Raw genomic sequence first — 12,884 nt, forward strand, 5'->3', positions numbered from 1 at the left:
CAGATAAAGCAGACTAAACTCAAAAAGTTCTACATTTTGTGATTTTCACACACAATAGTTAAGAAGATATTATTTATAAAAATAGCTGCCTTTTTTCCAACTACCAAATATAAGCGCGCGAAGAAGTATAACCGCCCATCGGTCATCGTGAGAAGATGTTTGGAGATATGCTCTACATGTCGTTTCTACATAGCCAATACCATTTGTAAACAACAAAGCGTGTCTAGCAAATTTGATTGTTGGGTGGTCGCATTTTGCCACACGCTTGAATTTGGTAGTTGCACGAATTCAGCTGTCTTTATAAATTAATAATTCGTTAACTATAAAAATCGTAAAATGGTACAGAACTTCTATTTTGTATACGCTCGAATTTTTGTCCTTAATGATAGTTGTCGTTGTTATTGTAAACATTTTGTACAGCAAAAAGCTGCGCAACAATACCGACATCATTAAGAACAGTAAGTATGTACAGAATAGAGACTCAGGACTTTATCAGCTTAGTTCGCTTTATCTGCATACAACTGCTGAGCCATTTTTTATGGGACATTGTATGAGACATTGTATTTAATACAGAATTGACCGAAAGACAAAGAAATTTAGAAATTTGCAATTGCTCAAATATATAAAAAGACAATTGTGATAAATTGTCGAAGGTGATAAAAATATTAAAGAATATTCAATATCGTTCATTCATCGGCGTCAATACAACTAATCATTTCTGGCTAATATAGACACGCGAAAGATACAATTGGCAAGCCGATGGGCGAATAAGTTCGATTACATTAAAGCCATCGAACGAGAAGCACACACGCTTAAAGAAAGAAAGAAGAAATGAAAGAAAGGAAGGAAAAGAAAGTAAAAAAGAAAGAAAGAAAAATATCTCACTTTCGCGTGCAGTAGCGTTACAACATCGAGAGCCACCGAGAGCACGTCGAGTCACTACCAGCTCCACTATCAATGCTCGCTAAACACCACCATCAATAACGACGACGACGACGACGACGACGATGATGACGATGACGACGTTACCAATAACACCGAGACACGGGCGATAATACTAGGTGCTCTACTCACTTGGTGTTCCAATAAATTTTTGTCGTGACGACGTAACTGGAGCGGTTCCAGGCGCGCCTCAGCAGGATACGGCCGAACTGGATTTCGGCGCGATGACCACTGTGCGCTTCGCTCAGGTCAAATACATTAATCCCGCTATCGTAGGCAAGGGCCACGACGGCCTCCGCGGTCTCCTCACTGCCGCAACCGCCCACGCCAAAAGTGGTCCATGTCCCTACACCCAAACGTAGTTTATAATAACTACAATGCTATGTAACATATTGAAGTTTTATTACAATCAAAATTAAGTTTTTAGGACTTTCAGCCTTTAAAAAGAAATTTTTATATTAATTAATAAGATATTTGGTGTTAATTAATAAGAGTAGAATATGGACAAATACACAACTCTATTCCCGATATTATCATTGACAAATTTTAACTTCGTATCAATATGCTTTCTTTGTTCTTTCCTTGAAGCTACACAATTCTGAGCTGACTTAATTAGACTTTGATTGTTGCAATGACCTTAATCAGTAATTTAATTTAAGAATTCTTCAATATATATCAAAAAATAAATTCTTTAATTACAATGCATGCGTTAAACAAAATATTTTTGGTAGAGGAAAAGAGGATAATATGGTACCTATTTTTATTTTATTGAATACCTTCGTTCATAATCAACATTTTTTAATGAAATTGGCACGATTCTATTCAAGTCAAAGTGTTGTTTAACAAATTCTAAACTCAAAGTAATGAAATATTTGTTACTTAGAATGTGATTTATAAAAATGTGCCGCATGGCATAATTTGTAAAAAAAAGTGGTGGTAATAAGGGTAACCTTAAAATACTTTTTAAAAAATTGATCTAGTTTACAAAAACACAATATTTTGTTAAAAAAGTATATATTTTTTTTATTTTCCATTGTTCAAAATTTAAAATTTTCCTGCGTTTAAAGACTTTAAAGATATCATTAGAAATATTGTTTTATCCCTGTTTAACATTAAACAACAAACATAAAATAACATCTCTGATGTTTTTGAATACTACTCTTTAAAATAACAATCGATTTATCAAAGAAACATCTTGGTATGAAAATTTCATTTAAAAAACTATTTTAATAAAATTCTATATTGTTGTTTAACTTATTTGTGCAACTCAATATGTGTACAACCAAATGAAAAGTTAAATAACAAAAAAACACTTAAATGTACATATATATGTGTGATAATACGCTCAAGTTTAAAACCAATGAGAAAGTGTGAGAAATTAAATGTTAAAATATACTTTAAAAAAGTTTAGAAGTGCTGAAAAGTAAGAGTGCCTTATAATAATTGTTAGCTATTATGTATTGGCATATTAGCGTCACTATAACACAGCGAGTTATTAGGTGTGTAACTAAATTTTCGCTGTTTTTTTTTTATGAAAATGCAATTTTATTGTGAAAAAATGGTTACAAATGAATCATTCAAAGTATTGCTCATCGCTAGCTATAACTTTTGCCCATCTTTCTGGCAGAGCTCGAATACCGTTAAAAGTGTTCATCTTTTGAGGCTCCACGAATCAAGCCATTTTTTGATATCTTCATATGAGCGGAACTGCTGATCAGCCAGACCATGTGCCATCGAACGGAACAAGTAATAATCGGACGGCGCAATATCTGGGAAGTATGGTGGGTGGAGTAGGACTTCCCATTTGAGCGTTTCAACATACGTTTTAAAAGGTTTGGCAACATGAGGCCGAGCGTTGTCATGCAGTAGAATCACTTTGTTGTGCCTCTGTTCGTATTGTGGCCGTTTTTTGCACAGTGCTTGGCTCAGTCACTTTAATTGAAGTCGGTACCGTTCCTCAGTGATGGTTTCGTTTGGTTTCAACAGCTCATAATAAATAACACCGACCTGGTCCCACCAAATACACAGCATAACCTTCGCAGCGTGGATATTCGGCCAAGCCGACGACGTAGAAGCATGACCGGGCAGTCCTCATGACTTTCTTTTTTTTGGGTTGTTGTAATGAATCCATTTTTCATTACCCGTCACGATGCGATGAAGAAAACCCTTCCTTTTTTGCCGCTGGAGCAGTTGTTCACAGGTGAAAAAACGACGCTCAACGTCCCTTGGCTTCAAATCATAAGGAACCCAAGTTCCTTGTTTTTGAATCATTCCCAACGCATGGAAATGGCTTGGCGAGTAACTCCTAATGTTGAAGCAAGCTGTTCTTGCGTTTAGCACGGATCCTCATCGAGCAATGCCTCCAATTTAGCGTCTTCGAATGTTTTTGGCCTTTCTTCACGCGGACGGTTGTCAACATCGAAATCACCGTCTTTGAAGCGACGGAACCAATCACGGCACTTTGTTTCACTTAGAGCAGAATCTCCGTAAACTTTTTAGAGCTCTTGATGCGCTTCAGCCTCCGTTTTCTTTGAATGAAATAAGAAAATCAACACTTCCCGCAAATGACGATTATTTGGCACAAAATCAGACATTTTCACACAATCAAAAGTCTATGACGCCAAAACAAAATCACTAATGTGTCAACGCGGTTTGTTTACCATAAGTCTAAGCTTGGTTCATGACGTTTTGGATATGTTTAAATCGACCAGCACTTACTGCTGGAGCCATCTATTGACAAACAGCGTGAACTTAGTTGAGCACCTAATTTTAATTGAATAATTCCATAAACAATGTTAGAATTCGTCACCTAATAACAAAGATAATGGTGGTAGCCGTGATGTCTAGAGTAGCCATAATACCCCTTTCTTTTCTACTTAATAAGAATATTATTTTCTGCTTTTTGTTGTACCACCGTTGAATATAAGAACATATTTGTTAGTTGACTTTCTTGAGTTCAAATCGCCGGTCTGGTTGGTATTGCAATAGCCGATCAATATATCGATTCTCCTTCCTTTAAAAATTGCAGTTAACGTGATTTCTTGTTTCTTTTAAATATTAAAGTACTCAATTAACAACAAAAAGTTCAAGGCTCGGTTTGAAATATTCAAATGAAGATTGACATGAGCAAAAGAGCCGCGACAGTTGTTAGTGTCGAATGTGTAATAACAATACAATTATTCAATTTCTTGTTGCTAAAACTATATTTACTAACCAACAATATACGTTTTGACCTTTCTACTAACAGTCTTCATTACTGTACATATTGGATAATACGACAAGGCAATCAATTTCACATCAAGAATTACAATTATGCTCGTAGTTCAGACCTCTTCTTGTTATATAGGTCATCTAACCATAATCTCCTTATACAATATGTTCCAAGAGAAACATTTTGGAAAAAACTCTTTAGTCTTAGGAGACGAGAAACGCGAGCTACATGTGTCCTCTATTTTTTCTACAGACATTGAAAAATGAGAAAATTGTAAACAGATCCAGTATTTAGGTACAATGACTAAAATGGAAAAAATCTGAATTTTGTATTTCAGTAAGACCTGTTCATGTTGTATTAAAAATTGGTCGAAGTGATTTGCAGAATAAGAAATATATTTCAATTTAAATTCTATGGAAAACCATGCGTTTTATTTGTACTGAATGACACATATGTGAGTGAATAAGTAACATTATGTAACTGAGTTAAATTGTTTAATTAAGTAATAATTATTTATTTAGTTGTTATAATAAGATTTTGTACTTTTTGTTTATCATAAGTCTTGTGTATATATTTTGTCTATAAGATACATTAAATGGAAAACATTTTATTTATGTAAAAATAATTTAGTTATAACATGAGTTGTACATAAAAAAAATACAATATCTTTAAAAATACAATAATACTAAATAGCAATTATTACTTTAAAACTAATTAGATGTTACTTATTTACCTACGTATTACATAGAATACGATGTTTCTTTTTATAGAATTTAAATTAAAATATATTTTTAGTGATCGACAAAGTATAAATATGAAAATAGCCAATGTCGGTTTTGCCACAATGTAAAAAGAAAAGTGTAACAAGGAATCATATGTCTCGACCAATCAGAATTTACTCCAAATGCTGGAATTTAATATTTTTGCTGCCATAAATGTAAAGATACCGTGGTATTACGATTCATACGTGAATCAGAAACAATTGGATATCAAATTGTTTTAACCAATACTAAACTTAAATGATAATCTAATACACATTATAGAATAAGCTTAATCATATTTGCAAACACAAAAAAATTCTTAATGAAAACTAAAAGTCCTAACATTATACTTAATTTGATTGCAATAAAATCTAGACGTCTAAAAAATCTTGACGTCCAGAAAATAACTAGTTCCTTTTTCTTTGATTATGTAACACATAATAACATTAATGATTATGATAATACTTATTATACATACTGTTGTCAATTATAAATTAACTTTAAATTACAGAGCATTAAGTCTGCATAATTCTACAACACGTATTAATAAATTGTACCAATAGAGGTATTGTAGTAAATTTAGGGGATAGGAATCTGGCATAGAAATTTTGTTGGCATAAAATATTGTAAAGAAAGTTTTTATGCTTGAAAAATGACAATTTATAATATGAGAAACAATAAAACTGGGATCGTCTCAGTTGCGCACAGACTCGATTGAACATAAATGTTCAATTGTAATCTTTCGACTTGACGGAAATTTTGAAACTTATGATTACAGTTTCGTGGTTATATTTAGTCTGTCATCGATTGTTACATAGCCATCTTTAAATTTCAAAACAAAATTTTCCGCTGAAAAGAAGATGCAAAGAGATCAGAATATTATATATGATATTATTTTAAAATAGATAGCCTCAGATTTTGTGTCTACGTTTGACAATTTCACATTTTACAACTATACAGCCATACATTTAATACGACTAAAACTTTTTTTACTTGCAATTGTTTTAAAGTAATAAACGTAATAAATACTATTTTAAAATTATAGGGAAGGAAAGGAGAGAGAAAAAGGGAGAGGGGGAGAAAAGGTCGAGAGAGGTAAATAGATAGATATTTATTAGTTGTAGTAGCTACATATACATAATATGAGAGAGAGAGAGAGAGAGGGGGGGGGGCCCCCCTCTCTCTTACCCCCCCCCCGTAAAGAGTAGTAAAGAATGATAAAGAGCGAAAGAGAACGGTAAAAAGAAGAGAGAGCGTTAGAGAACGAGAAAGGGGGGGGGGGAGAGCAAGGGAGAGCGGTAGAGAGCGAGAGAGAGCAGGGAGAGCGAAGAAGAGCGACAGAGAACGAGAGAGAGAGAGCGGGAGAGAAAGACGAAGAATGAGAGTAAGCGAAGGAGAGAGTGAAAAGTAGAGAGGAAAAAATATCAAATCTGAAATATTTTTTATATATATTCGTATAGCTTTTTAAAATTATCGTCAAAAGGAACAAATCTGAAATTTTGCGAAGATATCAAATAATTTTATAGGGGTTGGTACCAAAGACCAATGTCAGAGTACTCGAGGAACACTATATACGCCCGTTGGATTCATTTCCATACAGTTCCCTATTCGAGCTGTGTATACTTGGACCAAGGGGACAAACCTGAAATTTGGCGATGACGACGACGACGACGTATCTGAATTTATGACATAAATTAGGCTAAAAAATACATGCTTAATTCATATCTCAACATCAAATGCACTTACGGACATCATTCTTGTGGCATTGTACTCAGAAAAATCGATACTTTCTCCACTATATTTGTTTTTTAATACCAATAATTTGTTTAAAAAGAATAATCTTTTATTTGTAAAAAACTTGTTCCTTCCTGTAAATGATACGCGGTAGCGTCTTTTACATGGAAGGACGAAAAAAATATACTTAGCGCGATCCGCTACCGCATCTCTTGAATGCGGTAGCGTCTTTTTCCTGGAAGGACAAAAAATTTTATTTAGCGTGAGCCGCTGTTGCGTCTCTTGATAAGATCCTCTAAATCGTGATACGTATTTTTTGAAAAATATTTACTATACTTTTAAAGTTAAAAAATCAAATAGTTGATATTATTTACATTAATACCTAAAAAAATTTTTCCGTACACAATTATATATATAAAATATGTCTAATATAAATATATATAATTATGTGTAATTATATATTCATTCAACATGTGTTCATGAATATTTAAATAAATATACATATAATTATTTATAATTATATATAATTACAGAAAGGAAAAGGGCGAAATACCATTTTGTTTTTTTAAATAACTCAGTAAATATTAACGTAACACAATTCTCATCAATACCAGTTTGTTAATCATAGAGCCATATCAATCACTCTATAGATAGAAATTCATCGGGCACATAGAATAAACGTAATCAGTAAATTCAGTAATTTACTGAATTTACTGAACAATTTACAAAAGAAGAGAAAAAAAGATGCGTTTGTAAGATAGGAGGAAAAGGGTGGCATGGCATATTAACAACTAAAATAAAAAACACTTTTAATTATAAAAAATCACAAATTATTAATCTTTTGTCTTTGTTACGTCTGGCGAGAAAATTTTCATTTTTCCGCGCCATCCGTACTAATAATAACCCAATCAGAATCCGGAAACATCCTCCGATCAATTAGATAAATCCCGCATCAGTCGATATCGCTCGATTTCAAATTTCATACGGCTTGGCTACCTCGTGCCGCCCCTCGACGCGCAACACCCGCGAGCGTCCATCGGCGCGAGACAAACATCATGCGCGCCGACCCCTCGGCTCGCGGACCCCCTCTGATACCAACAAGCTCCGCGCGCTGGAATTCTATTCATCTTTCCAATTTAATACGAAATATTAAGAATGGCAAATTTATTATTATCTAAGCGTGATCCACTCATGGACGCTTCCCACTGCTGTGCCATGCAACTCAGATCGAAACAACTTTAAAATCACGGCCAATAAAAATGCCAAATAATTTTGAATCAGTTAATCTCCTACGAACGATAATTAAACCTTAACTTTTTATACGTAAAACTATTGCATGTACTTGGCGCTATCGCCTCGCACACTCTCAATTCTAATATACATTCTATTAAATTCTATTAATTTTCTGAGCACTGGATTTCGCGTCGGGGTTTGGTATGCGGTGTCCCCGCGAGTCGCGGTCCCCGGAGAAGTCTACAAGCGCTCGCGCGATATAGGCGCAAGCCGCGCGGTCGCGGAACGGGGCGGGCTTCTAAGGGCCACACGTTACGAAAAACCATCGCTCCGAATTTTCCGCGAACCTGAGGAATCGTCCCGCGACACCTCTTGCCCATATCCTTGCCTATATAAGGAGCGAAATCGGAGCTCGAAATTCAGATCAGTCTTGTTGGTCGAGTGAGATTCGCTGCCATCGGCGACCACCAACATTCAGACCTCCAGGTACGATCTCAGCGACGGGAGGGTTTTACTCCTGACGAAGACGTTGGTCTTCGGGGTGGCCCCGGTCGGATCGCCTCTTTTCCTCTCCCTCCTTTCCGCCAGAGATCCTGAGGGTTGAACCTCACCTAGCACCAGCTAGAGTGTGGCCTCACTCGTTTCTCTGCCTCCCTCCCTCTCCTCCGGCGTCGAAGAAGACTCGCTAACGCGACTCTTCGACGTCTCCTCTCTCTCTCTCTTTCCTGCGGCGTCGAAGAAGACTCGCTAACGCGACTCTTCGACACCGTCCTTCTTCCATTCCCAACCCGTCGAGGAAGATTCGCTAGCGCGACTCCTCGACGCTTTCATCGTCCCCTCTTTTCCCCGTATAATTCCCACCTTTAGGGGAGGCGTTCTAACGGGTAACCACTCCGACCCAGCGGATTCGTCACTCGTTACATATACTCGATCACTAATCTATTTCACTAAATTTCGTAGATCTTCTATACCGAGTTCTCTCTCTCTCTCTCTCGCGTTAAGATCGGTAAGTTACCAGTTATATACGCATTAGCGTGGCAATCCTTCACCCGTCTTAAATTTACCATGTCTCGCTCGAAGCACCTATGGGCAAACGAAGGGCTCACCGCGCGTATCCCGGCGGCAGAAAGCGCTTCTTTCGCAAGATGACGTTTTACCCGCAGCCCCCATATGTAACCATCTACTATTCCATAATTACGAAAATACATACACATTTATATTCAACCATTACTCGCTCTGTCATTCATTTAATCCCACGCCAAGCTCGAGCACGCACGCTACTACTCCAGTAGCGTTAATAAAACGCTACTACATTTCCTAAACCTACTCATAAATCACCTAATAATATATCTTCCTACAATACCTCCTACTTCCCATACAAGGAATTTGTCGCGTATCCGGCCGTGTTATCACACGATTCGGAGCCGCGACTGGTGACAGCTGCCTTAACTCCAAACTTAACCAATCAACCAGATCTACGTCCCGGAATCGCAACCCTCGCGAATCCGCGGACGCAACAGTCTTATAAATTAATAAGTGCCACAAAATAAAGTTTTATGAGTAATTTATAAGGTGATTTTATTTAAAATTAATTTTTAAAAAATAATTTCTTTGGCTTAAAAAATAACTTTTTAAAATAATTTCTTTGATGCTGGTAAATGTTATGTAACGTCCACTAAGAGGTTGTAAAGTTGCAAGAGCTTTAATGCAAATGGCACGACCATCTCACGACCGTTTTCACTATATGATGTAACTAACGTATGTCAAATTTATTCACACTTTACAGCACATTAAATTCAATTACATTATTTGAAAACCATATTTAAGGCCCTCAAACTAAATTAAAGTTAAAAAATTAATATCTAAATTATATATTTCTTAAAATTACGTAGAGCATATATGTACATCTGTAAAAATCGTTGTTATCTGTAAAACTGAAATTCAGTTTTTACAAAATCACAGTGAACATTAAAATAACCAGTAATTATTCTATAATATCTAAATAGATTATAACAAAATAATTTTTACGGTTTCTCTTAGAATTCAACGCAAATTATACGAGATTTCATGAAATCTCATTAGCCTACATGTCTCATGACCTCTGTCTTTCTTCTGTACAAGGTGTCTGAAAATTAACGTATGGTCCTTTTATGAGCGGCTTTCTTGGAATATTCTAAGTCAAAAATCCAAATAAGAAAATGTCGTGGCAATAATACTTTTCAAATTATAAATTATTAAAGTTGTTCAATTATAGCACTTAGAATTTGCACGCTCAAGCGTGGCACATACTCACATAGCACAGTAGTGAAGATGCCCTTATACATTGGTTGACTTTCTACATATTAATTTTAATTTTTCATATAATACATAATGATAAGGAGTCACTTTTGTCTTATTTATTAATGATTATTTAATTTAAATTATTCATAAAAATTAATGTCAACTTAATGTTACAAAACACCAAACAATTATATAAATCAAATTGTCAAATAAAGTACGTCGACATACTTCATTTGACATTTCGTTACGGTGCTATGTGCTGTCCCTGAGCGCGCGAATTCTAGGCGTTACATTTGGACAACTTTAATAATTTATAATTAAAAAGTATTATAGCCTCGACATGTTTGTATTAAATATTCTACTTAAAATATTCCCAAGAATCTCCGCTCATAAAAAGACTTCCGCTAATTCTGAGACACCCTGTATATAATTATAAATTTATATAATTTATATAAATATATATGAATATATAATTATATATAATTTGTGTGTATATTAATTTATAAAAGGTGATTTTTAATGGTTGAACCAGGTTTTTACCCTATGAGAGAAATTATCGACTGCACATCTAATCGATTTAGGCCCACCCTTACGAAAAAAATCACTGGCCATGTATTATGATACATGCAATACAAATATTACGATAACCACACAAAGATATTACAATAACCACACGTAAATGTTATTGGATTTTGTTTAATATTTTTGCACTGTAATCGACTTATTACAGGAAAAGTAATACACGGATTGCAGAAAACGTAGCACATGGATTACAGGAAACGTAATATATAGATTACAGGACAATAATTATTCTTATAATACAAGCTATAAAATTTTACAGGTTAAATACACAGGCTAATTGTAACATTTAATAGCCTCCATTATACATTTAATAAAAATATATACAAATGTATATTGTATAAATTATATATTTTTTATTAAAATAAATGTATAAGTATGAAATTAGAAATGACAAATAAGCAGTTTGTTATCTGAGTATGATATACAAACTATTTACTGTGTTTCTGTAAGTAATATATAATAGAAGCAACAAGTTCAAAATTTCAAGTTCTGCCTACTTGAATATAACTAATCTTGAATATAACTAAATCTAAGCAGTAAGAAATTATAAGAACCCAGCAAACACAGAATATAGCTGCAACATTGCATTGGAGTAATACGTGAGGTAACAGATGTTATTTCACAATCATGTAAAGGCAATTTAAAATGTTATTGGTGTACAATATAACTATTTTATGCAACTGTTACATTTTTTTTGTTATTTTCTTGTAATATTGAAATAAGAGCAACATAAGAAAACTTATATAACAGATTTTATATTTTATCTACATTGTCATTATATAAAATGTTAAATAGTATTTATATTGCAGAGATATAATCATACATCAGATATAACTATTACATTGAAATTATATTTAAATTTTGAATAGCTTTCAGTAGCGCCATTTGCGACACGCGATTCACGTTTGACATTCGACTTCTCTGATGTACGACAATCCGAAATTTTGTGATACGTTCGGATTCCCTATTTGAATAGTGATTGAATATGACTGCTAAGGTGGGTTTAGTTTATCTAGAAGATCGAAAGACTATGAAATATCAGAGAGAACGATTGGTGGAAAGCATTCACCTATGGGTTCAAATTAAAAGCAGTCATAGCTTCGCTCGTAGAGGTTATGGCATTATTTTGTAAATTTTGTTTATCGCGTGCTAACGCAGCTATATATATGATATATGTATAACGCGAAGGTCGTGTTTTTTGTATAGAATTAGTTTAAAAACATGTATCAACAACTTTCAAAAAATTCATACGAAACACGGCCAAACGTTAGCTGTATTAGCATGCGACAAACTATTTTTACAAAATAAGCAGCAAAGCTTTGAATGCATGCAGATTCCATGGTCGAATTGACCCTTTAGCCATCGTTATGATTATTACTTATACTGCAACTGATGTATAATGCATGTACTATCGGTTTCCATGTGCTTAGAAATATATTTTAATATGTTGTGAAAAAATTCACTCTTTTGTAACGTAACAGATTTCAAAATGTTTTTACAATAAAATAATATGTTTTGTGCAAAAAAACATAAATTGCAAGATGTTTATAAAACCAAATACTTGTAAATAATTTGTTTTTATCTTCCTGCCTTTCTTAAGTTTAAGATATCACTTTTTAGATAAGAGCAAATTTTGCTTTTGCAAATGTGAGTCTTTACCACTCTTGTCGTGGCTATAACTAGTTTTTTGATTGTCTGTGTGTAAGATTTTATAGATAACCAAGTTTATAATTATAAGACAATGAGTCGACCTTTCTTTTGTTGAATATGCTTTTTATTAAGATTTTGACTCACATAGGCTAAAGCGTAAAGCGTTACAAAAATGTGAAGTTTAAATAAAGCTGTTAATGCTATAATTAAGAAAGCTAAACAAATTCAAAAATTTTTAATGTGCATAAAGATTTGTTTAATACTAGAATTACTAAAAAAACTCATTTATATTTTGTATATATTGTGTGAAATATATACTTATGAAAATACTATAATCTTTATGGTTTGATCTCCCCATTAGAGATTCTTAATAAAAACCATCATAAAACTAGTCTCTCTATCTAGAAACAATTCACTTTTACAGTCATATTTATTATTATGTGCTTCCATAGAGAATTAATGAAGCAATTTAAATTATAAAAGATTTATAA

The 12,884-nt window shown here is 33.9% G+C and overlaps 1 protein-coding gene across 2 annotated transcripts in view; it reads right to left on the reverse strand.

The window, feature by feature from the left end:
* Positions 1-12,884, reverse strand: part of LOC113005328 (voltage-gated potassium channel subunit beta-2) — a 147,362-nt gene that overhangs the window by 50,693 nt on the left and 83,785 nt on the right. For both annotated transcript variants that reach the window (XM_039452048.1, XM_039452049.1), the window contains one exon: positions 1,075-1,288. In XM_039452048.1, the coding sequence (XP_039307982.1) occupies positions 1,075-1,288 (214 nt within the window). The remainder of the gene's footprint in view (positions 1-1,074; positions 1,289-12,884) is intronic.

Source organism: Solenopsis invicta, chromosome 7, assembly GCF_016802725.1.
Source record: "Solenopsis invicta isolate M01_SB chromosome 7, UNIL_Sinv_3.0, whole genome shotgun sequence".
NCBI classification, from domain to species: domain Eukaryota; kingdom Metazoa; phylum Arthropoda; class Insecta; order Hymenoptera; family Formicidae; genus Solenopsis; species Solenopsis invicta.